At 45.4% G+C, this 26,185-nt stretch overlaps 1 protein-coding gene across 3 annotated transcripts; it reads left to right on the top strand.

Moving 5' to 3' along the window:
- The first annotated feature begins 138 nt into the window (after nucleotides 1-138).
- On the top strand, nucleotides 139-24,586 carry LOC119379147 (U4/U6.U5 small nuclear ribonucleoprotein 27 kDa protein). 3 transcript variants are annotated; one of them, XM_037648343.2, is made up of 9 exons: nucleotides 139-321; nucleotides 382-441; nucleotides 3,616-3,711; nucleotides 12,269-12,341; nucleotides 17,333-17,380; nucleotides 23,259-23,326; nucleotides 23,411-23,490; nucleotides 24,342-24,403; nucleotides 24,489-24,586. In XM_037648343.2, the coding sequence occupies exons 2-9, from the start codon at nucleotides 405-407 to the stop codon at nucleotides 24,541-24,543; spliced, it is 519 nt and encodes a 172-aa protein (XP_037504271.1). In that variant the 5' UTR covers nucleotides 139-321; nucleotides 382-404; the 3' UTR covers nucleotides 24,544-24,586. The 3 variants fall into 3 exon arrangements, with proteins under 3 accessions (XP_037504271.1, XP_037504270.1, XP_037504269.1); XM_037648342.2 differs by having other exon boundaries at nucleotides 3,613-3,711; XM_037648341.2 differs by having other exon boundaries at nucleotides 140-441; nucleotides 3,613-3,711.
- The last annotated feature ends 1,599 nt before the right edge of the window (nucleotides 24,587-26,185 follow it).

The raw sequence follows: 26,185 nt of genomic DNA, 5'->3' as shown, positions 1-26,185 counted from the left end.
AGGGACCCCAACGAGAAGCCTGTGTATTTCAGTGGGTTCATAGTCGAATTTGTATTCCGCGAGTGGCAACACTGGAAGACGGATCTCCCGTTGTCGCTGTTGTCGTTTCGTTTGTATGTCGTTTGCGTCTTAACTCGTAGGCCCTGTCTTCGTGGCTGGACACTTGGACAGGGCACCTTTAGTTTACAAAAAGAAAAAAAATATATATATATATATATATATATATATATATATATATTCTTACCGTAATATCTTGTGCGTGTCTTACATGTTTTGACTTTAGGAGTAAGTGTGCTGTATGTCGCTGCGTCCATTTATGGCGTAAGTTTGGTATCACTTGTGTGAGGACATCGAAGCTTGAACAGCGGAAGTGTTTTTCAGCCTAGAATTATTCCTGCTTCTCCATGGGCCGAAGCCGTTCTCGTTCACCGCAGCGAAGAGGTGAGCAATATAACATACCAAATGTCAATGCATTTCGAACTCGTTTGTTATATGAAAAGCCACGGCACTCGTGTTGTCTTATGGTAGTGGGTTGCTTTGGAAGCAACTCGGTCGTTCCACACCTGTATCTTAGCTTTCTGTGTGCTTTTATATGAGAGGCTACGCCTGCGTGCAACTGCGTTCACTATTCAATGCTAGCTAGCCCAAACTATTTTGGTGGCAGCGCTTAGGATTGACTGTTCAATGTGCACGCATGACATAGCATGCACCACAGTTTGAGTAGCCCTTGTCGCGCTCAGGTTCATTTAATACATTAGCTGGCTACGTAGCAACAAAATTACAGTAAAAGTGGTCAAAACAATGCTTCCATGTCTTCATGTTGTAGGCTAACCGTGACACTTGTCAGCGCGGGTGAGCATTTTCGCAAGCGCCTATTGTTATTTACATGTATCTTAGCTTCAGAAAAAAGCCGGTATTTATTGCTGTTTCACCTCATGGTACCCAGTATCGGTAAATCAGTTATGCGTAAGCCCGAAAGGTTGAGGACGGTTCATGAAATACAGAAAACGGGTGGATGACAATTTTTCCCTTTCAGGTAGCCATTGATTAGTCCATGCCAGACCCCGCCTGTCTTCTGTTTCTCACTTAAGTGTTGTGATCTACCAGTTAGATATCCCTGTGACGTGTGACTGCTTGCTAGGACAAGCTACCACAGTGTAGATAGTTAAATGTGGTGAATAACGCTGAAAGATTTGAAGCATGTTCTGTTGCTCGGAATGCGGAAACACATGTTCATTTTACTGTGTGGTCGCATGTTTAGTTTGTAAGACAACCAGAAGCATATGTACTTCATGAGATCATATATACTTGGTCCAGCAAATCAAACGTGTCCGCTGAAAGAACATCTGTTCACATGTGTAGAGAAGAAAAGGTGTGGGATATAGTTGCATATGATATATATAACTGGAAAAACTAAGTGGCACATTTACAAGAAAAGTACATCTTATAATTCATGTTCCAATATCACCTTTTCTCCTTCTTGCTCACCATCCCCGCATTAACTTTCTTGAGGTCATGATTACTTAGATAGTTGCAAATTGATAACTACATGGTTCAGGAAAACCACTGTTTGACACAAATACTTGCAATTCACTCATTGTCACTTGAAGCACTGCAAAACTACCATCTTGAAAATGTAGGCCATTTGACTTCAGAGAATGTGTTTCGGTAATGTTGAGCTTGCTCAAAACTGTCAAAGTTCAGGCAGCTACTTAAAGGGTCACTAAAGGCAAATGTTAAGTCGACGTTGATTGTTGAAATAGCGTTCCAGAAAACTCGTAGTGCTTGTTTCGTGCCAAGGAAATGCTTATTTTGAATGCAAGTCACATTTTAGTGGTCCATACAGCGGTAGCGGACTTCAAATCGCACGCCTGAAAAGGCCTCCTGACGTAGCAGTTGCCTTGCCCAGTGTTGCCCGCCTTTACTGCCCGGCAGCCAACGCTGTGGTTTCTGCTCTGAAGGGCACATTACACACCGTCACGTGGACACAGCATTTTGTCCGACTTTTCGTTAGAGCGACTTTCATGAGTGTGCAAGGCACACGCAAGCAGTACGCGATAACGAAACTACCACCGAGACGTGACCACGCGAGTGGAGCGCAGCCCTGCGAAAATGGAACTTTTGTACAACCCGCGTCGTTCTCCACTGTAACGTCAAGTTCTTTCCATGAATCAAGCAGAAACGCACAAGCAGCATTTTATTACATCTTGCAATGCTCTCAGTGTTCCTTTTTTTTTTTTTTTCATAAGTAGCTTGAACACTAGTGATAATTTGTACTCGGGACTCTTGACGTCATCGGGCTCGTTCCAAAACGTTCCATTGGTAGCGTATGTAGTGTCTTGCATTTACCTTAATTTCTCGATTACTAGAGCACTGCTATTGATTGACATTTGACATTTTAGATCTTGTCAAACATTGACCTTTAATTTCTCTCTGACATAAATTTTTATTTGCCTTTAGTGTCCCTTTAATGTTGAGAGTCCACACTGCATGTGCGGACAAGTTTTGTCTTTACACTCATTATCAGTCCCAAGAGTAGGTCATATTATGAAATAAAATTGTGTTGCCATCTCGGACCTTATATGTCCAGCAAAGCTGTGGAAAATGACCATGACAACTGCTGAGGGGGTATGTAATGTCCAAACTATGTGTTGCCTGCCTGAAGCAGTGGTGCAACAACAATGAAATCAGTTGCTAGGTTGCTTCTTTAAAATGTGAATGGCTTAGTGACTTCACTGCCCCTGCCACAAGCTGCCATCACAACAGCTTGCAAAAGAGTGGTTTTTACTTGGAAACAAATGGAGAGAGCACTGTTCTCAATCTTAGCAGGCATGCCTTATCATCAATTAGATGTATGTGGTGTGGGTGCTTGTACTTAATTAAAACAAATGCTGCACTGTAAATTGCATGTGTGATACATACCAAAGAATGTCTGCACTTTTCACTTCAATCGCCACACATAAATTTGATGTCAAGCAGATATGTATGGACCTTACAACACCCTAGCTTTGGATTTTGTTTCTACAACCACCTGGCGCATGCCATAAGCATTTCTCATCATCCATTGTCGAATAATGTTAATATGCCTGGCCTCTCTTTTGTCAAGAAGGTTAAAGCAACAATTCTACAGTCAAGCTTTGAATCACATCACGGGTGATAAGCTAAAAATCATTCTTAATTCATAAGTTTATTGCTATGCATTGGCGTATTAAGTGTGAGAAAAATTGCTTACATTTTATTGCTGTCAGTGATCAGCACGGTCTCACAAAGGTCATAATTTTTTTTCCCATCAATGTGTATATAATACATTATCAGTGCGCTTAGTGTTCATAGTTTGTTTCACGTTATTTGATTATCCTTTTCAACTGTGGGCTTCTCAGTTTCTATCTTATATGTACTTTTTTCCATGTGGATCATTCTATGGTCCATTCCTGTGCTCAGTAGAATTTTTTTTCCCATCAATGTGTATATAATACATTATCAGTGCGCTTAGTGTTCATAGTTTCTGTTTCACATTATTTGATTATCCTTTTCAACTGTGGGTTTCTCAATTTCTATCTTATATGTACTTTTTTCCATGTGGATCATTCTATGGTCCATTCCTGTGCTCAGTAGAACGAGAAAGGGCTAGATCTCGATCTCGTGAGAGAGATGGCCCTCGTGACCCGCAGCGCGAGCGAGATCTTGATCGAGAACGCAGGCTACCAAGGGGTATGTATTGGATGGCCTTCACTGCAAATGTTCTTTTTCATATTCTGTCTAGATATGTTTATTCATTTCTTTTTGCTTGCCTTGTTTTATAGCATGCTGTTCAAACAAGAATACACTAGGACAGCTGTCAGAAAAGGTATGCAAATTTACACAGATACCCAGCAAATATTAGAGAAGACAAGCATTTCTGCATGTATCTGTGTCGATTTTCACCCCTCTTCTTATTGCTGTCTTTACTGGACTAGGCCAAAAAACACTTACATGCCAGGACAAGTGCTAATAAATTGCTTGTGCTTCATTTCACTATTCTGCATGTATGCAAGAAAAGATGTCCATTTGTATACACCTTTTTGTTTTGATAAAGCCAGGTGGCCTGCACATTGTTAGAGAGAAGTTGCTTGATTGTAAGGGGCAGCAGTAGAGATTTAATTCAAGTTATTTTTTCTTCACAAACATGTACCCAGTTTAAGCTTTTACATGTTATAGTCATCTCATTGTTTTATAGTATGTGTACTGCTGCACAGTTATTCTTATTTGCTTGTAGTACCTTAAAGTAGGGATGTTCAAACAACAAATATCCGAAATTGAATTGAGCAACAAGAAATATCAAGTTTGTGTGTAGTTCTAGTAAAAAAAAAAGTCATGTTTATACCTTATATGACATCTTCATGTTCTACCATCTCTAATTAAACATCTGGGCAACTGGAGGTTCCTAATGGTAGACAACTGATTTCAGTCATCTGGGGCATAATGACAGTAAAGGAATACTAGTAGCATGCTATCAGATGTACATACAGCGCTTTGTACGAAAGAGAGCAGTGGGACACTACAGCCATTGCTCATTGTTTTAAAGGGCTGCAAAGAAAACATTGTGAGACAGGCCAGATAATAAACCGGAACAAATTTGTATATATAGTCCCAAAAAACAAGCCATTCCTTTTGAATGACTCGAAATGTTCTAGCTGGAGTTATCTACCCCATGCGTTCACTCGGATACTGGTGTCGCTGCTCTATCCACTGCTGTCTCTTGGCAGAACCGTTTAGAATAGTGTCCTCATCTATTGCTTTGTCTCATTAGAGACTGCAACAATGACATCCTTAGTGAATTTGCCAGAATTGCTTCAAAATCTACATTAAACATGAAACCCAAGGTTGAGCAGCAACAAATACAAGGACAAAATTTAACTCTTCCTGTGCACACTGCTAGTGAGCAGTTTGAATGTGGGCTGCTGAGTTACACAAGGAAGTAGTTGAATGGCCTCATGAAATCAGGGGCACTGAAGCATGCCGAGCAGCATGGCAATAATTTTTTTAGAGGTCGTCTTTCAGTAAACAAGCTCAAAATCTTGGTCCTTCCGTCTTAGTTTTTTTCAGGCAGCATGCTGGCACACCTATATATCCCATAGCACATACTCATTGTGTAGTTTTGACTGAGAGTGTTCTAGATGCCCACTTGCACATACCCCGTAGTGTATTGCCCAGTTGCACATACCCAATGACCCAAATTGTCTGTTTGGGCATGACGTCATAATGGTACTCATGTAGCTGGGGAATGACTCAGTTGACCTGACTACTGCACTCGCAATCCTCCTGTCCTCACAATTTTTAAGGCACTGTATGTTTGCTATGCACACACACACAGACACATTGGTGTGATACCTCCCCATACGCAATATATAATCCTGACTGCACCCCTGCCCAGTTGCACAAGTTGGCATGAAACAGGTTGGGTACCTACGACATACCGAAAAGTTCCTTTTTGTCAGCTTGGTGCATCCATTCTGGGGGATTGGCCAAGAATGAACATTTACTAGATCGATATTGCTACATGCATATTGCCAGCCCCTTGAACCACTGCGCGTGTGCGCCGGACGAGGAAAAGGAAGATCTCTCTCCGCTCGGGCTCTGAGCTGAACCGGTCAGCGCTGCAACTGCTACTGAAAATATATCGTGTAAATAGTCTACGGTCTAGTCTACCGAGTCGTCATTCACGTAACATATTTGGTGGAGGTGCGGGGTTCAAATCCTCCGTTGACGCTCACTACGAACACGAACTTAATTGATCTTCAAGTGGACGGTATTTCTATGACGGCGTTAATTGATACTGGAGCTCAGGTGTCGATCATCAGCGCGCATCTCTGCCGTCGGCTTAAAGGGGCCCTCCAACACTATTCAACCCCCCATTTTTTACTTGCGGGTTGCGTAGACTGATGGCTGGGAATAACTTTAGCATAGGTCTAAGCACCTATATCAAATGATTTAGTATTTTAATCACGCGTTGAAGTTGCTACATCGCTGCTGACCGCATCAGCGCGTAGTGGCGCTTGCCAGAACTATTGCGGGCGGAAATGACGATGATGAGCGCCAGCCTATGATTGGATAAATGTAACGTTAGAAGCGATCGTGGCGTAGCATCAAAGTTGAGATTACTATTGTGTTTCGTTTTTCTTTTCTGTGCTTTTTCAATGAACTCCAAATAGCCGCCGTCGCAACAAAAAAATATCACTACAACCACAAAGTACGACAGAGGCGCTAGCTGCCATTTCGCCTCTGGTTTCTTCTTGCCTGCGCCGGTCGGATGTCCATATGAAACGCTTGTCCCTCTTCCTTCTTTTTGCGTCTCTACGTTTGCGAGCTGCCTCTTTCCGCATGTGCGGTAGGCTCATGATTGTTGTTGAAACGGTGCAAGTAATCCTCTTCGTTGAATTGTTGTCGCTGCACAGTCGGGCTGCTCACCGAACAACCTGCGTAGGGGCGACCGTGTTTAACCCCCCATGCCGCTCCACAAATTCCCTTCTCAGAATGAGAGGAGGAAATGACATGGAATGTCCTTGTAAGGAACAGCAGACAAAGCCTTGCCAGCCACGCTTCGAAGCTGTAGCGCCCGCTCAAGTTCTGACAAGTCAGGTGTCAGGAACCACATTTGTTACTATGGCAACGACGTCAACAATACGTCGAAAAGGAGAAGCAACAATGGTGTGCGAGCTTCCCCTACGTAAGAGCTTTCAGCCCATTTCATTGGAGCGCCATCCGACGTCACAGCAGAGAGTGAAATGTGGTCACGTGACCCCGCGAAAATCGAGTTGAGGGTAGGCATTTTTTTTCTTGTATTTTGAATTTTCTAAATTGAATAACTTCGTACTGCGTGCCACTATCGCTGCCGTTCTTGCTGCACTAGTTCGTCCGTACTTCAGTCTACGCAATCCACGAGTAAAGAACGTGGGGTTGAAGAGTGTTGGAGGGCCCCTTTAAGAAAGTACTGACGCCTGCTACAACTAAAGCCGTACGCGTCGCCGATGGCGGAACTGTTGCCGTCACGGGCATGTGTACCGCTCGAATAAGCATTGCCGGCCGCCACGTTCCCGTCCTCTTTACCGTGCTCAGCAGTTGCCCTCACGACCTCATCTTAGGGATGGACTTCCTCTCGACACGTTCTGCCCTGATCGACTGTTCTGCCGGTACTCTTTGCTTGGAACTTCCTCTTCTGCCAGATACTAGCCCCAAACTCCAGACCAGCCTCTGTACCACAGAATTTATCCGCATGCCGCCTAAAGCCCTAACATTCGTCGAATTGGCAACGTCTTCACCGGTGCTTGACGGGGACTACGTCGTCACGCCTATTGCTGATGTCCTTCTGGCGCACGACATCACTGTACCACACTGCGTTGTCACCTTAGCCGCTAACCGGATACATCTCCCTGTTGTAAATTTCGGCTTCACGAAGCAAGTGCTACCCCAAGGCATCTCAGTCGCCACGCTCCGATCCTTATCAGTGCGACGTGTGCTCAGATGTTCCTTGTCGGCCGCCGGATACCACATACCTCGACATGGCATTGCGTCACATGATCGCCCCGGACCTCGAACCTGAGCAGTCAGCCGCTCTAACCCGCCTTTTGGCTTCTTACCGCGACATCTTCAACGTCGATAATCGACCACTAGGCCAGACTTCTCTTGTAAAGCACCGCATCAACACCGGTGATTCTCTTCCCATTCACCGCCGACCATATCGGGTGTCTGCCGCCGAGCGCACGGTCATTCAACAAGAAGTGAACAAGATGCTAGCCAGAGGCATTATTGAACCCTCATCGAGCCCTTGGGCGTCACCCGTCGTACTCGTTAAAAAGAAAGACGACACGTGGCGCTTCTGCGTTGATTACCGCCATCTGAATCGAATTACGAAAAAGGACGTTTACCCTTTACCTCGAATTGACGACGCTCTTGACTGCCTACACGGCGCGCGCTACTTTTCTTCAATAGACCTACGCTCTGGCTACTGGCAGATTGCTATGGATGAGAAAGACCAAGAAAAGACTGCGTTTGTAACTCCGGATGGCCTATACCACTTCAAGGTTATGCCGTTCGGTCTGTGCAACGCCCCAGCCACGTTCGAACGTATGACGGACTCTCTGCTACAAGGATTCAAATGGACAACCTGCCTTTGTTACCTCGACGATGTCCTTGTATATTCGCCTACATTTGAGACCCACCTTCGGCGTTTGGCAGCTATTCTTGACGTCTTCCGCAGAGCTGGCCTCCAATTGAACTCCTGGAAGTGCCACTTCGGCCGCCGGCAGATTACCGTCTTGGGCCACCTCGTCGATGCTTCAGGTGTGCAGCCGGACCCAGAGAAAATTCGTGCAGTCACGAGTTTTCCTGTACCCCAATCAGCGAAGGACGTCCGGAGTTTTGTGGGACTCTGTTCCTACTTCAGAAGGTTCGTGGAAGATTTTGCAACAATCGCTCGACCACTCACTGAACTTCTGAAGAAAGACGTGCCTTTTACGTGGGGTCCCGCTCAAACCGCCGCTTTTTCTCGCCTCGTCACACTTTTGACAACGCCGCCTATATTGGCCCACTTTGACCCATCCGCTCCGACTGAGGTCCGAACCGATGCTAGTGGTCACGGGATCGGAGCCGTCCTAGCCCAACGACAACAGGGACACAACCGCGTTATCGCCTACGCCAGCCGCCTCCTTACAGCTGCCGAGCGCAACTATTCCATTACAGAGCGTGAATGCCTTGCTCTTGTCTGGGCAGTCTTGAAGTTCCGCCCATATTTATATGGCACGCATTTCTCTGTAATAACGGACCATCATGCGCTCTGTTGGCTTTCCTCACTAAAGGATCCTACGGGCCGGCTTGGTCGCTGGGCTCTGCGACTCCAAGAATATACCTACACAGTGACGTACAAGTCGGGCCGCCTACACCAGGACGCAGACTGCCTGTCCCGCTACCCGGTCGATGAATCGAGCAGCGTCCCTGACACCGACGCCGACGCTTGCGTCTTTTCCGTTTCCTTACTGACAAACATCGGCGACGAACAACGCAGAGATGCGTCCTTGCGTACTATCATCGAACGCCTAGAATCATCGTCTACCGACCGGTCCCATCACTCGTTCGTCCTCCAAGATGGTGCACTCTACCGCCACCATTTTCACCCAGATGGACCAGCCCTGCTGCTTGTTATTCCGAAACACCTCCGCTCGGCTGTCCTTCACGAACTTCATGACCTTCCAACGGCCGGTCACCTTGGTGTATCGCGCACTTACGACCGGATCCGCCGACGCTTCTTTTGGCCAGGGCTTGCACGCTCCGTCAGAAGATACGTTGCGGCGTGTGAGAAATGTCAGCGCCGCAAAACACCATCGACGCTTCCCGCCGGGTGCCTTCAACCCCTTGACATTTCGTCAGAACCGTTCTTTCGCGTTGGCTTAGACCTACTTGGCCCGTTTCCCCTGTCTTCCTCCGGCAACAGGTGGATAGCTGTGGCCACAGACTACGCCACGCGCTACGCCATCACAAGAGCTCTTCCAACAAGCTGCGCCACAGATGTCGCCGACTTCCTCCTACACGACGTGATTTTGCAACATGGAGCTCCACGCCAGCTGCTTACGGACCGTGGCCGCACATTTCTGTCGAAGGTCATAGCTGACATTCTGCAGTCATGTGAAACGAGGCACAAGCTCACTACGTCCTACCATCCGCAGACAAATGGCCTAACCGAGCGTCTCAATCGAACACTTACAGACATGCTTACGAAGTATGTTTCCTCCGACCACTCTGACTGGGACCTTGCTTTGCCGTACGTGACATTTGCGTACAATTCTTCGCGCCACGACACTGCCGGTTACTCTCCATTCTTTCTATTGTTCGGCCGACAACCAACGTTGCCCCTAGACACCATCATCCCGTTTCCCGCCGTACCGACCAGCGAATATGCCCTTGACGCTATCACCAGGGCTGCTCATGCACGTGAAACCGCCCGCACTCGCCTCTTGACTTCTCAAGAAAACCAACGGCGGTTGTATGATCGCAGGCACCGAGACGTGCACTTCTCGCCCGGTTCTTTGGTCCTGCTGTGGTCTCTCACCCGTCACGTTGGGATGTCGGAAAAACTAATGTCTCGATACACAGGTCCATACAGAGTCCTTCGTGCGGTTACCCCTGTAACCTATGAAATCGCTCCTGTCGCCTCGTCGCCTTCATCGTCTATACAGGCCAGCGATATCGTACATGTCGCACGCTTGAAACCCTACCACTCTCCCAGTGACGTTGACGTCTGATGCGCCGAGACGGCGCTCCTGCCGCCGGGGATTATGCTACATGCATATTGCCAGCCCCTTGAACCATTGCGCGTGTGCGCCGGACGAGGAAAAGGAAGATCTCTCTCCGCTCGGGCTCTGAGCTGAACCGGTCAGCGCTGCAACTGCTACTGAAAATATATCGTGTAAATAGTCTACGGTCTAGTCTACCGAGTCGTCATTCACGTAACAATATCATGTGGGCAGTGTCAAAGTTCTATATTTGGGCGCATACATAGTGGTCCATGTCTTCTCGGCAAGACAGCACATTGCCTACCCACCTATACCTGAATGTATTCTCCTCCCAGTTTTTATGGCGTGAGCAATGCATAAAAAGCGTGAGTTTGCATTTTTAATTGCCTCAGGAGATTACTGATATGGAGTCATTATAAAGTGAAGAACTATAATAAAGTGTATATAGTATAATAGTGATAGATGACCAACATGATGGCACTATGATAGGTCTCCTTTGAATGCGTCATTTTGATGCAGAAAAGAATAATTGAGCAGCATGGTTTTGCAAGGCTTACTGACATTATTTCAGTGCTGATGGGGTTATGATACCAGATGGAAGATGCATTTTGACCTTAGGCTGAATCAGTATTGCATAAGCTAGTTTGTGGAGGTGACAGAGGGCATTTTTCATGTTGCATATGAGCAAACAACAAAAATGAAAGGTGTGAGATGTTTAGTGTTGGTTTTCCATGTTCACTTGTATATTGAGTGAGTGTGAAGTACAGTTAAACCTTGATATAACGAAATTGACAAATTCCCGAAAAAGTTTGTTATAAACAGGTTTTCGTTATATCCAGTTTTAGCACGAAAATTTGGAAAATGAACGCACAAATTAAACACAAGGAGAATTGAAAGCAGAGCTCACCTAAAACTTTTATTTAGTGGCAAAAAAACTGCGTATTTTGCTCTATTGCTTGGTTGCGAGGGATGGCAATACTCAATGTTCATAGGTCATCGATGCAACACCGCTCCGTCATAGTCTAGCCGTGGCCTCCGATATCGGCTTCGGCAACGTGCCATCGCGTTGCCGGAGCCAGTCTCGGAGGCCACGGTCTTGCGAACCCGCGGTACGGTGCAAGGCGGCAAAGCGCGTGATGACAGTGACGAGTTGACCTCCAAAGATCCGTCGTTGTCACCGTGGTTGCGAACAGTTTCCATTAGTGCCTAATCTGACATCTCCTCGGTAGTGACGACAGTTGTCAGCATTAAAAAAATCTGCAAAAGCTGCACGTTGTCGGGGGCTGCTCCATGCGCGCGCAGTGAAACCACGCATGCGTGCATGTCGTTGAAAACGAAGAGCGAACTCGATATGCGGTGCAAACTTGAAGTGTAACGACACAGAGCAAGGATTTTTTTTTTAGTGGCGTCACCTGGTGTCACGTTAAAGGAGTGCAGTTCAGAGACTACTGCAACAACTGAAGAGTGGCACTGACAACATAAAAGCCAATTTTCTTTCTTTCTCTTTTTTTTAAGAAAGACTGCGCGGTTAGCGTAGTGGCACCCACGACCGGCTGGATGAGGTTTGAAGGGGGGGAGGGCACGCCTGCGCACACGTTTGCGGCGGCACCCCGCGCACATAAACGAGCGCTCGCTCTCTCCTCGCAGTCGCCGACGCTTTGCGCTCTCATCGGCGAGGTAACTGCAGAAGGTGCATGCGGCTCCTGCTCGTGCCAAAATGACAAAATTTGGGACAAAATCCCTAGGTTGTCGGCAGCGAAAATTCATTATATTAAGGGTGTCTCCCGCTGACACTGTTACACAGAGGTCGCAAACACATGTGCTTCTATGGAGCAACGGCGGGGAATAGAAAAACTTCGTAATATCGAGGAATTCGTTGTATGGAGGTTTGTTATAGGCAGGTTTAACTGTATTTGTAAGCAGTGACCCTCCTTTGTTTTACTGCCTAGCAACATAATTATTTACTTGTCATGTACGAAATCTTTTTTTCTTTTACTTTTCAGAACGTCATAGGAGCCGGTCCCGCTCTTTGTCTCCTAGACTCCGCAATCGTTCACCTAGACGCCGACGGAGCCGGTAATGTTGTTTTTCATTTAGTACTGTATTCAAATTCACTTACAAAATGACTGTAGACCCACAAAAGTTCAGGGTTTTTTTAATACATATTTTTTAATAAAAATCCTATGGCAGCCAGGCTCCTGTCAATTTTGCACACGAACTCTACATCGATGCGGAAATACTTTCCACAGCTAAAACGACATGGAAGTGACTAATTAAGAAAACCTCATTAATCCACTTTTTTATTTTGACTTTAGGGCAGTAGTTGTTTGTATTAGAAAGTTGTAGTGCATGACAGTTTATGGCATACCCCATTTTTAGAACTCTCGAAAAAGTTGCATGTAATTGAGATACTGTATTCATCATCGAATTTAATGGCAGTATAGAAACTGACCACGCCCAACACATGCGAAACGCGGAGCCTGTTACGTCAGATTGGAACTACCTGTGACAAGAAAGGGACGAAATTTGGATCAAGGCATGCCCAACAGGATCTAGTTAGGAAAATCTACAAGCATTTTCAAATACACAAGTGGACAACTTATTATTTGCTTGCGATGATTGGTGCTTATCAGTTTCTTTCTTAAAGGGACACTAAAGGCAAATAACAATTTATGTCAGAGTGAAAGCTCAATGTATGACAACGTCTAAAATGACAATATTATCAACAGCAGTGCCCTATTTACCGAGAAATTAAGCTAAATGTATCACGATGAGCGCCAAGAGCGGGATGTTTTGGAAATGATTCCGATGACGTGAGAGAGTCAGACTGCAATTAATCACTTGTAATCAAACTAGCTGCAATAAAAAAGAACCTTCCGTGCATCAAGAAACGTAATAAAATGCTGCTTGTTCGTTTCTGTTTGATTCATGGAAAAAAGTGGTGTTACCATGGGGAACGGTGCGCGCGGTTCAAAGGTTCCGTTTTCGACGAACCACGCCTCACCCGGCACCCTGCTTCGCTCACACGGTCGCGTCTCAGTGGTAGTTTCGGTGTCGCGTACTGCCGCATGTGTTTTGCGCGCTCATGAAAGTCGCTCTGACAGAAAGTTCGACAAAATGCCGCATGCATGTGATGTTGCCGGATGCCCGAATGGTGCGCGCCGCCAGTACACACCGCCGCGCAGTAAAGGTGGGCAACGTTGGGCACGGCAACAGTGACGTGGGAAATACCGCTTTCAGGCAGGTGACTTGAAGTGCGCTAACGCGATGCGGACCACTAAAACGTGATTTTATTTCAAAATAAGCACTTCCTTGGCACAAAATAGCACTACGAGGTTTCTGGACCGCTACTTCAACAATCAACGTCGACTTAATATTTGCCTTTAGTGTCCCTTTAAGCTATCAACAGGCATGAAAAACTATTTTGCCTGTTTGCAAGAAGCGCTTCAGTGGCTGCCACTGAGTTTTATGCGTCACAGAGAAAGAAAAGGTTCATATTGCAGTTTACTTTTGCACACATTGAAAGAAACGGATAAGCATCAAACACCATACGCCAAGGTAAGGTGATCTGCGGCCGAAAGCGAGATGACTTGCTGATTTTCACAAAATATAAGGCCGGGACGTGCCTTCATTCAAATTTCGTCACTTCCTTGTGACTGGACATTCTGGTCTGATGTAACAAAGTGGCTGCATTTCCTGCGCATCGAGCGCAGTCAGTTTCAGTGTCGCCACTGAAATTCGGTGATGAATATCTCAAATTACATGCAACTTTTGTGATTTATAAAAAATGGGTATGCCATGAATTGTCACGCACTACGGCTTTCTAGTATAAACTGCCCTAAAGTTGATCTGCTGCGGTGGTCTAGTGTTATGATGCTCAACTGCTGACTCGTAGGTTGCAGGATCCAAATCCCAGCCGCGGCGGCCGCGTTTTGATGGAGGTGGAATGCTAGACACCCGTGTACTTAGATTTAAGTGCAAGTTAAAGAACACCAGATGTTCAAGATTTCCGGAGTCCTCTACTACGGCATCCCTCATAATCACATCGTGGTTTTGGGACGTAAAACCCCAACAATTATTATAATTGCTTTAAAGTCGGTAATGAAAAGGTTAATTGAGGAGTTTTGTTCATTAGTCAATTCAATGTCATTTTAGCTGCGGCAGAGTATTTCGGCCTCAATGTAAAGTGTGTGCATGAAGACAACTGGAGTCTTACTGTCATAGAATTTTTATAAATGATCTGTATTGCGTAAAAAAGAACACCCTGTATGTCTGGATTGTTGACATTAGGTAATACAGAACAGCTGTAACAATATCGTTGAACCTGCTTTAGCAAACTTTCTAGTTGTTCATTATCAGCAGGTTCACTTTAGGACCACTTACATGAAAATTTCAGTTAAGTTGTTTGTGTTTTTCAGTTCTCCTACACAAATAGGTACTTCTGACCAATTGTTAGTGGCCCACGTTACTTCGAACATATGCTTTTAAGGTGGGTGACCCGCAACGGTGGTCTAGTAGTTATGGTGCTCGACTGCTGACTCGAAGATTGCAGGATCGAATCTTGCCCGCGGTGGCTGCATTTTTGATGGAGGCAAAAATGCTTCAGGCCCATGTACTTAGATTAATGGCGAATTCCATTGGGAGAGCAGGAGCACTCAAAAGCACGCTGAAAGTGCTCTCTTCAGAGCCGGCGTGTTTCAGTGGTCGAACAGGAGTTGGAGCACCGTCATCCATTGGTAGAGCGAGAGCGCTTTTGCTGCGCCGAGAGCAGCGAAGAGCAGTTCAGTCTGCTCCCCGTTGAAAAGCGGAGTGAGCGGAGAACGCAGGAAGTCACGTGACTTGTTAACGTCATATCTGCTCATACCCTCCCAACAATCCTCCTCACTTGTTTGTATTTCGCTTGCTCGTGTACGGCGGCAATGGCGACAGCGAAGCTTGTGTGGTGCTCTGGCTCCAACAATTTTGACGTCGTTGCGGTAGATTCTGGTAGTGTTCGTCTACCTTGCCTGTCGTCAAATGCACGGGGGACGGTGGCAGCAAAGCGCCGTCGTCTTGCCGAAATACTTGACAATCTTGAATTTCGGTTCGGGACAAGCAAGCCCTCCACTCCCCTTCAAATCTGGTCGGATTATCCTTCCCCGTAAGGGGGGCGCTTGCTCGGCATTTTATGGTAAGACTAGTGGGCTAGGGTCCCTACAAACAATCACTAAACGCGTGGCCGCGCGCGCTCAAACAAGCAAAAAAGCAATCAAATTCACTTTAACTTCTGTAGTAGATGGTGGCTGACGTTGCATCAAAGAAAGCAGGATGCGCTGAGCTTGCGATTCCATCATGTAATAGTAGGAAGCGGCAACTTTGCAGGATGGCGAGTAAGCGAGTGCGTCCTACCGATCACTGCCACATGTGCTTTCCCCGACCCCGACCGCCCGGCTGGCCTGGCTCAGATCACACGTGCTTCGCAGCAGAGGATGCTGGGATGCATAACATTTCTCCTCACTCATTTTTTTTTTACTCCCTCCCACCTGCTCTCTGGAAGCGTGCTGCATTCCAGTGGCAGATCGAGTGACACTGCTCTCAGTGCTCTGGCCCCCACTCCTCACTGCACGGCGCCCCTACTCCTGTTCTCTCAATGGAATTCGCCATTAGGTGCACGTTAAAGAACCCCGAGTGGTCGAAATTTCCGGAGTCCTCCACTATGGCATCCCTCATAATCGTATGGTTTTGGGACATTAAACGTCAATTAATATTATATTATTAAAGTAAGTGGGTATGCTTATCTGGTTTGGTAGAACCTCGTGACATCATGCCATTTTGGAAGTTCCACGAGTACTTTTGACGTCATAAATGGGTTGTGTGGAGCACTTCTAGATTGTGTTAATGGTGTATGTGCTTATAAACCAAGAAGACATATGATATTTGAATGCTGACTCTGGGTCTACATATCATAAAATTACTGTTTTTAGCGATATCTTTCGAAAGTAATAGAATCATCGGAACTATGCATGGCCTTCTTTTCCTTAAGATTGTGTGACTGCGAAGTTACGAGAAACATGCACAGTAGTGCAACTTTCATTTGAAATTAGTGGGAATTATTACGCAGTGCTTTTGCCGGTAAACGCAGTGGTCTTTTCTTCAAACTGCTTCTCAGATTCTGTGAAGAAAAAGCATGGTACAGTGAAGTCTCACTTGTACGAACGTCTGTTTAATGAATATTTCAGAACAACGAACTTTTAAAAAATCCCCGGCTGTTTTCCTATGCATTCTATGCAAAAATCTTTCAGTTAAGCGAATTTCTGAATAGTGAATATTTCAGTTTAACGAACTTGATTCGTGGGTCCAGGCTCATTTTTTAATCAAATCAACGAAGTTTTGCTCACTGCAGCTGTATGTTGACAGCAGTGCTTCGTTTGAAGACTATGTACAGTGTGACAGTGAGCTTGTTACCTGTGCAGAACTATCAGATTTGAAAATTGTTTCTAGTGTTGTTTTGAAATTGTTTTGAAATTGTTCCACACCAAAATTCACGTATAACCCACACTCCAACTTTGTCCCGGATTTCCTGTATATTTTGTGTGGGGTTGTATGCGACAAAATACGGTACACAGGAAAATGGCAAGAGGGCTGATGCGCCACCCAAAAGTTACATTGCCGCGCATCATGGCCCTAAGCATTTTCACTTTTTTTTTTTGACCATATTGGCCACTGCTTCTGCTTCAGACGTGCCTTTATACAGTGCGGCACATGGCCTCTGATAGTCTGCCAGCATCTGCCCATTTGCTGTGTAGTTGGCGTGACATTGTGAAGGAGAGAGCAAACGACTTTTGGCTGTTTCTGTCACAAAATTGTGTATGCTATGTTGCATGCAGTGCAATAATGTTTGGCTCACAGGTTCACAGGACTCATGACTACAGATCAGCACCGTTTTCTGTGTTGAAAAAGTGTTGTAGGGCCTTTTTAAGGCAGTGCACTTGAATGCACTGCTGTAGAATTTTTGCCACGGGAATAGCTGCTATGTAACAGTGATTATCTGATTGGTGAACACTAATTTTCTGTTGCTTTGACGGCAGATCTCCCAGAAGGCGCTCTCGTTCTCCAAGGCGGAGGTCTAGGAGCAGGTGAGACATCATTGTTTTTTGCCTTTTCTGGAGCCATACGCTAAGCTTCAGTAATTTGTTTCTTTACCCTAGGCTCTTTTTGTGCTTTGTTTTGTCATGAGGTAGTACTAGCAGCGGTGAGACAGCTGCGCATATTGGACATTTTTGATACGATTCTGTTTTCCTGCGCCAGGCTGCTCCAAAAGCATAAAATTTGCAAAAATTGTGCCGAACTGCTCCAAAACAGCCTCAAAAGGAAGAATTTTGATGCAGACGTCAGCTTCAGGTGGAGGGCGAGGCTGAGTTGGCAACATGATTTTCCGAGCAGCACCTACAAGGATACCAAGAAAATGAGGCATTCGCAGAACACATAGATGCACCCAAGCGTGTCTATTCCACTGACCTCTGTGGTCTCTTCTCTGCACCTTTCTAATGAAGGCCCCCATGGTGCCGCCATAATTTCCTTTGTGTTATTGTAAATGTGCGTGACCTCCCAAAAATCTTCTGCCGTGACCTGAGCTTGCTTCCTTCTTGGTAGGCTATGTGTTCAGGCACTACTGTTGTGTAGCGAAAATTATCAAGTGGCATGCGTAGCATGTGTATCTGGTTGCGCCAGTTTTCGTGTTGACGCTCCAGTGTGTGTTAAACCTACCTATGTGCGTGTTTACCGTGGGAGTGTTCGTACCGCACGGCTCCTTACTGTGCAAATGTGAGGCGAGTACCTTGTGTCAACGTGGCGACAACTAGCTTCCTGCATGCAACGTATATCCACAATGATGTAACAATTTTGCATGAGAAGATGGCAGCGGACTGTTGCGAAGTGCGTTTGTGTCATTCCCTAATAAAAGTGTGCAGTACGCTTACAGTGGTGCTACACTTGCAGTACCATACATGCATGTTTGATGAGATATTGTCATTTCGGTGAGGTTTCTCCGCGCCACACTTTTGAAGGCGGTCCTGCACAAGGTGGCAGTGCGCTTGTGTTGTCACCTGTTAAAAGCATGCTGTACACTTGACGCTATGCCACCTGCATGGCCGAGCTGATAGCTGAAGGCGCTTATTGTGATATTCTCCTGACAATGGAGAACACTGACCTACAGGAAGCTCTGGGGAAGCTTGAAAACTGAAATCAGCAGACCAACAAAAAGTCAAAGCAGTGATCTGCTAAATCACATCACTGATCTTAAGCAAAGGCCTACTGCTATGTAAAACTACAATTCTTGTGCACTCACAATTTTGTTTGAGAAGTGTAATGTTTTTTCGTGTTTTCTTTTTTGGCAAATGTTTACGAAGTGAACCTTGTTTGCAGAACCTTTTTCAATTGTTTCATATGTTGTTATCAGGTTGGATAGGTCACACTGTTTATAAAAAGGTAGTGTAGTTCATCCCTCGCGACAAACAGTTAAAAATTTTCTCCAAAGCTGTTGCAGTGTTATATGTATTCTAAGCCCAATATGCACTTCTCCCACCAAATTGCTACAAATTTGTTTCTTCAAGCTCCTAGGACGACATATTAAATGCCGCTAACTGCTCCAAATCAAGGTTCTGCTACAAAATCGAAATTTTGCTGCTCTTCTTCCAATAAGCCACTGCATGCAACACATGTAGTGGTGTGTGGCTTTTAAAGGCAGTGGTTTTAGATGCTGAGAAATACAAATTGGTAGGGATGGGCGAATATTCGGCCGTTTCGAATATTCGAATGAATATTACAGTATTTGAATTCGCTTCAATACAAATTTAGATTATTCTAAATTTCGAAGTATTCGAAATGAACGAATATATGTATACATTTGACCGCACATAAGCCCCTGTAAAGGTGGTTTCACTGCAACGTCTGGTTGCTATGCCGTGAAACAACCCATCCAGGGGAAATCTGCACTGCCGCGAAGCCACACTTCAAGGTTACATGTACATATTTTTTTAAGTTTAAAAGCGTGTTATATGGGCTTATATGTGCTAAGTATAGTAATTTTTAAATTGTAACATATGATATTGCACCACTTATAACTTGCACCCTATTGCTATTCAAATCTTGATACTTCATTTCTAACCAAAAAGTGACATTCACTCATACCTTGTTCCAATCCGTAAAAATATTGTGCAAGGGTCATGACAAAATGCTCAGTTTTCTTAATAATATGCGGTAAATACTATTCGAACTATTCGATTTGAAATTATTTGACCAAATCGCTATTCGCTTCGGATTCGCTTCGAACCTCAAATTCACTATTCGCCCATCCCTACAAATTTGCATGTAGCCTTTATGATGGAAATGATAGTTTCTGCCACTTTAACTGGAAGCTCTGTACTTTTAGATGTTGTCCAACAGCTAATTTTATTATTTACATTATGACATACCTTCTGAAAGTCTGAACCACAAGACAAGCCAAGCCATTAAGTTCTCAAGACCTCATTTACAAGCTTGCCATGTGTCCCATGCTTTCAAACTTTCTACCTTTATATTCTTCAGACCTGAATGCCACTACAGGACATACTGTAATTGTTTCAAATTTGTTCTTAATACTGACTGGTATGATATGAACGTGAAAAAGGCATTTTTGTTAAAGCACCCCTGTTTGCCGTTGAAGGCAGCATCACCATGTAAAGGGAGAATGCAGCAGTCTCCTCATGATAGCTGTCACTTTTATTGGCCATCAACCCACAGGGATGACCTGACGTTGGCATGTTGACGCTGCATCCTCAATAATCATATTTACTTGTGGCATTGAAGAAGTACTTTTGGACAACACAACTGCCTAGACCAAATTGAGACACAAGATATGCAAGAAAGCTGAAATCTTCAGGGTGTCTACCAACCGGGAAAACCGGGAATTCTCAGGGATTTTGGGTAGTCTGGAAATTCTCAGGGAAAACTCAGGGAAATTGTGCTCCCATCAGGGAAAATCCATAGTATCTTAATTGAAAGGCGACGAAAGTAGCGGTAGCGCTTGCTCGATATTTTGTGAACGCATTTTTAAAATCAAACGGCCGCTGCGGCTGCGGGGAAGTGGCGCACCTTGATGCTGTCATCGCCTTCGGAGCGGTGAAGTGGGAGAGAATCCGGCTAATGCGTTGCATGCGGGAACCGCGAACCACGACACATCGTATCGCGCAATGTTGTCAGCATGTTCTGGGAGTACGCGGTGTAGTTCTGTAATCTTTCTTGCGCGTGCTGTGCGTTAGCGCCCGATATGGTGTTTTTGTTATCGCCGTGTGTCAAGTAACAACCATGATTAGTTGTAGAAGCGGTAGCAGTAGATGTAACGAGCTTGGGTTATCTTGCAAGCGATCGCGATCGCGCAGGAAGCGGATGCCTTCGACAAGGCTCGTATCTGGCAAGCCATCCCGATCGGCGAGAAAAAAGACGCTTGTTGGCTGTTATCGGAGAGCTCACTCGCTCTGATCCCGAGCTTCAAAGATGCTATTTAGGACTCTGTGAAGAATATAATAAATTTCCAGGCGAGAGCTAGCGTAACTAACGGGCCCATTCACAGCAAGTGAAAGCTTTTTTATTTCTTTTTTTCCCGATGAGGGCACTGCTGAAACAAGTTTTAGGCAGTCGACTGAAATTTTTTGGGGCTGCAGCTGGCAATTACCAGCCACACCACGTGGGTGTTTGCTACAAAGCCGAATTACAAAACTTTTTAGAGCCGTGGCATAGCGGCGACCGAAATTCGCGACACCGGCACGGGTCCCACATGCTCGATTCGGCGCGCGATGTCGGAAAACAGTAACATTTCCACCATAATCGGATGTGCCGTAATTCAGGCTGTTGCCGTGCTTTCATGCGATCTTAGCCCGCAGCTATATTGCTTTTTTTTTTTAGCGATAGCAATTATATAGACTCTCCGACGCGAATTTTTTGCCTTCGCCATGATCTTCCCTATCAAGTCCAAATCGCGATTACATCACCCCGCGCGTCGCATGCTCCATGTGCGAGTGAAAGTGCGCGAGCGCTGCCGACGAACGGGGCTTAAGCAGAGATGAAACGAGCCGACCGTCTCATTCGCGCGATGGGCACATGGATAGGAGCCGGCGCGTTGGGAAGGGTGGGGGGGGGGGGGGGCTGAGTCCGACAGGAAGTGCGTACTTTGTACCAGCGGGCGTGGTCGCGTGCGCCGCGGTATCTTTAGTGGGGATCAGCATACGGCTCATACCTTTGTAGGTGTTGTGCTCTAATTGCAAAACTTCCGTTGAAGCCATAGCAGTGGCAGATCCCCAAGCCAGCCCCCGCCCCCTCCCTTCAGTGCCTGTCGTCCACCTCCTTTGTCAGGCTTGCTTGTCGAGTTTGCCCCCTTTGTCAGGTTGCTTTGCCTGCCACTGTCCAAAAGGGGTAAAGAGAATCTTGTCCCTGCTCTCTACCTCTCATTGCTCTACCCTTTCTTGCTTCGCTATGCACATTTCCAACGAAGACTTCTTAGACACCGCCATAATCCCCTCTGGGCTGTTGTAAATATGCGTGACCCACCAAAATGCACTGCTGAGCGTTGGCTTCAGCCTTTGTACCCCCCCCCCCCCCATTATGTACCTGAATGCGCCCCTGAGCCATAGATCATAGATAGGGCACTTCTCTTAGTGCAGCGGCTGCGTTTCCTGAAGGAGCGAGCTGCTAGCCTATATTCATATAAAATTCCTCTTTGTTGCTATCGGATTTACTATTTTGCTCTCGCGGTGAAACTGACTTTTTTTCTAACGTGGGATGGTTTTCGATGTTGTTCGTTCGTGGAGAGCAAATAGTTCGGTTGGACAACATGATAGCAAAGGCGTTGCAGCAAAGGCGTTACCACCCGCAGCAGCAGAACAAGCGCAATTCCACAGTGCATTAAACCCGCATTTGTTTCGTCTTTACATGTGACACTCTGGCAAGGCATCTAACTGTGATTGCTGCATCTCATGCTCAACAAAATTGATTTTTTTTTCACGCAAAAAAATAAAAAAAAAGTTTTTTCATGTTGCTATATTAGTCGAGCATTCTTGTGGCCTTTTCAGTTTAAGATTAATCCTTCAGTAACTATGCCTTGCATGAAAGGTCGAATTTCAGTTTAACGAAGTTTCGATATAACGAAGTGAGTTGCCGCTTTTACCAACTTTGCTATATTGAGGTTTATCTGTTCCATGTACTATTCAAATGGGATTAAGTCGTTTTCATTTTCTAAAATGCGTATTAGAGAGTGACATCACCGAGCGATATGGTCTCTACCCATCTTGACATAAAACAAAGTTCTGTTTCACTCAGGGAATTTCAGCAAAAACACTCGGGGAAAACCTGGAAAACTCAGGGAATTTAGAAATGTCACCCTGAATCTTGCTTGGCCTAAGAATGTGCCCTCTAACTGAATGTTTCAGCCTTGATTATTACAGTAGACTCTTGTTGAACGGAACCTGAAGAAACCAGGAAAATATGTTGCGTTTAGCAGGAGTTACTTTTACTGAGAGATAGATGAACAGGGGTGCAGAATTCAAGTATGAAACCAATCATATCTGAGGCAGTTCCATTAAAAGAAGCAGTTTTCTTGAAGAGATTTAAATTTACTGAGAGTCTACTGTAGTAGTTTTTGCAACCTACATAGTTATCTGCTAAATTAGAAGCGTCATGCAATAATAGGTCAGAAATTCACATTTATCATGGAGCCCATGTCCCAGTTTGTTGCCGAGAGTTCAACCATATCTTTGTGCAAGAGCTCGTTGACGAGCTTTATTGGCTACTTGTGGAACAGACACTTGCAATGTAGCTGATGGGCACGTGAACTTGGGTGCATCTTTGAAAGACTCTAGAACAAGCTGGCTCAAGTTGTGCACTGCGAACAGCATAAAAATGTGCAGATGCTTTACTGGTGTCTCCTCTGTTGCGTCAGATGGATTGTGAAGAACTGTCGCTTCTTATCTTTTATATAATTAGGGAGCGTAAAGAAAAGGAAACTCCTGGGGCGCTTCCCAAATTCCTGTTGGAACGGCCACCCATTACAGGTAACACAGCTTTATTTGTGGTATATAACCGCTCTTCCCTTGGTGGCACATTCTTGAATTCATTTTATTTTCTTTGTTTTACAGCTAAAGACCTGGAAGGAAAAACTGAAGAAGAGAAAGAGATGATAAAGCTGATGGGATTTGCAAACTTTGACTCATCAAAGGTTAGTCTCAGTTCATGGCTGCGAAACTCTGCCTACGGATGGACATTCCACACATTGGAGCATTCATGCTTTTCTTTTTCTATTTCAGTAACATGCAGGTACATTCAGTAACAGCCAGTGCCAACACATTCTGTCGGCACTGGCTTGTATTTAGGGCTCCGTGTTTTCGGAGTTTATTTTCTTGAGGGAAATTTGGCGTTTATCAGAGTTAATTTTTCATAAATCCCCAGTTCTCCAAAAATCGGAGTTTAATTTTCTCATCATTCTCAATACTCCAATGTCTTAGATGAAATGATATCCGAGCACGAAAACATCAAAACACATGAGGCGCGTTTTAAATATCTGGAAGGTTTGAACGAACTAATGCATAAGTTTGAGCATATTACAACTTCAAAGCTTTTTGTAATCGACGCAAGCATACTTTACGATGTCTGTATTTACGATACCGTCTGGTGCACCCCCAGTGCCGCCAGGGCACCGCATATCAAGATATCATCTCGCACTGGATAACTTATTCATTTATGCACTTTAGGAGCCATGTAGTTATCCTGCTCTCATATGTCATTTTACAATGAGTAATTTTTTTTCATTAGTAAATATATCACCGGTCTAAGTGGTGGCCGAGTTTCGCCTTACCTTAGATGGTGTGTTGGATTTACAGTACATACTTAACTGCAGCTGTTGGTGTCTTAGTAGCTCCTTCATCAGGATCCTGTGTATTGAATGAAGAGTAGTACGTAGGCAAATAACCTATGCTACTGAGTTAAATGTCGTTATTTTTTCCATGAGCATTACTTTTCAATGGGCATGCTCACACTAATATGTAATACGTTTTGTTACTTGTTTTTTAGGGAAAGCACATACCTGGCAACAACGTTGGTGCTGTGCATGTCATTCACAAGCGAAAGTACCGGTGAGTGTTGTCAAGTTTTGTTTTCAGAAATATAATTCAGTTGCTTTTCTTAACATTTTCTTTCTTCTGCCATTCTGCCTTCCAGTCAGTACATGAATCGGAAGGGAGGATTCAACCGCCCACTCGACTTCGTTGCATAAAATCCTCGTCAACTGTGATCGTCCAATCTGTCCCACCATTATTCTGTATAGGAGCTTCAATAAACTTAGTTCTGTGTGTCCACGGTAATGTCATTCACAAATACTGGAAAACATGGTATATATACTTCCTGTTTTGTATGCTTTCCTGGTGCCAGCGTTCGTGACTGGAAACACACAAAATTCGATTGTGCGTGTTTTTTACCTGTTAATATGTTCCTGGGAGGGGGGTCAACCACCCCCCCCTTCCTTTCCAAAATCTTTCAGTTATGCATGCGTATATACGTATATGTGCACACACACGAACATGCATAATGGCTGTTCAGCCCTACCCCCATCAAATATTTCTCGCTACGCCACTGGGGGGCTTCTACAAGCAACTGCAACTGAGCTAGCTGCGCCAGTTCACTGCCTTCATAATATTTCTGTGGTGGCAGACATCTTAACATCAATTACAACAGTAATTAACGTTATAATTAGCGAAAACAGGCGCTTCGGGTTTAATGGGGGGATTGGCAGCCTTCCTATGAAGGGCCCATTCCCGCTTTTAAGATATCCAAGGAGTGGGCACAGTGGGCACTGGTAATTTTAACAGAGGTAAAATCTGACCAGTTTTGCCAGCGAAACCACAACGTGCAAGGGTGCAACTTGCATACTCTTCCGAGACGTACAGAATGAGCGGGAGTCGGTGCATCAACGACAGATTTCGCTTCGTGGGTGTGCCAGCTGTGCTTGCGATTATAGCACGCACGGCGTACATACTAGAGGTGTGCACGGGCTCCGGGTAGCCCGAAAGCCCGCCCCGGCCCGCGGGCCGGGCTCGGGCTACTTGGAGTTTTGTTGGGCCAGGCTTGGGCCCGGCGCAAAGCCCGACTCAAGCCCGAAATATAGAGAATGAGCGGGAATTGTTTTCGAGCACGCATATACAGCGCCTTTTCCACGACTGCACTTTACCGCTCTTCCTTTCCATTCGCTACTCTAAACAAAAGGGAAGCAGGTAAAGCACTGCCTCTGTTGCACTCCGACAAACAGAGAAGTAACACCACCTGAGCTAGTGACGGCGCCACGCGACTGTTCGCGTTAGATTTAAGGCCAAATCCCATATGACGTAGATAGCCTTTTGTGCAAGCTGACACTTGCATGGGCATACCCCATGCACGTGACGCCTTTGGCGAGCGAACTCCATTGTTGCTGGCATGAGGCCATCTACTTGTATAGCAAAAGTGCCGCACTGTCGCAGGTATGCAATGCAAATAAAATATTTGTTGCATGTTGGTACGTAAAACGTTTACCGTTTTCCCGCAGTGTTTTTTATATGCACGTGCATAATTATTACGTTATTTGTTGGTGTACAGCATGATGTGCTTAGTACGTCACTGATTGTTTTCGCAGTGAACCTTCAAAAAGCCGGGCCGGTCTGGGCCCGGGATTGTGTTTTCGTACGTCGGGCCGGGCGGGCTCGCAGCCCTTTGCCGTCGGGCTCGGGCGGGCCTTCGACAAAGTCAGCGGGCCCGGGCCGGGCTCGGGCTCGGAAATACGGCCCGTGCACAGCTCTAGTACATACGTTAACGTATGGAGAACACCACTGCAATCGTTGTCATGCACAGTGACATCAGTCTGGTCACCTGCTAGTTGCGCTCATCGG

Source organism: Rhipicephalus sanguineus, chromosome 1 (assembly GCF_013339695.2).
Source record: "Rhipicephalus sanguineus isolate Rsan-2018 chromosome 1, BIME_Rsan_1.4, whole genome shotgun sequence".
Classification (NCBI taxonomy): Eukaryota; Metazoa; Arthropoda; class Arachnida; order Ixodida; family Ixodidae; genus Rhipicephalus; species Rhipicephalus sanguineus.
The sequence above is the reverse complement of the archived record's forward strand: the minus strand, read 5'-3'. Positions and strand labels throughout refer to the sequence as shown.

Excerpts from the sequence above, each read along its gene's own strand:
- LOC119379147 (XM_037648342.2), top strand. The coding sequence starts at position 405 with ATGGGCCGAAGCCGTTCTCGTTCACCGCAGCGAAGAG. Across the intron at positions 442-3,612 it reads TCGTTCACCGCAGCGAAGAG|TAGAACGAGAAAGGGCTAGA; the intron begins GTGAGCAATATA and ends TCCTGTGCTCAG. Across the intron at positions 17,381-23,258 it reads AGGCGGAGGTCTAGGAGCAG|GGAGCGTAAAGAAAAGGAAA; the intron begins GTGAGACATCAT and ends TTATATAATTAG.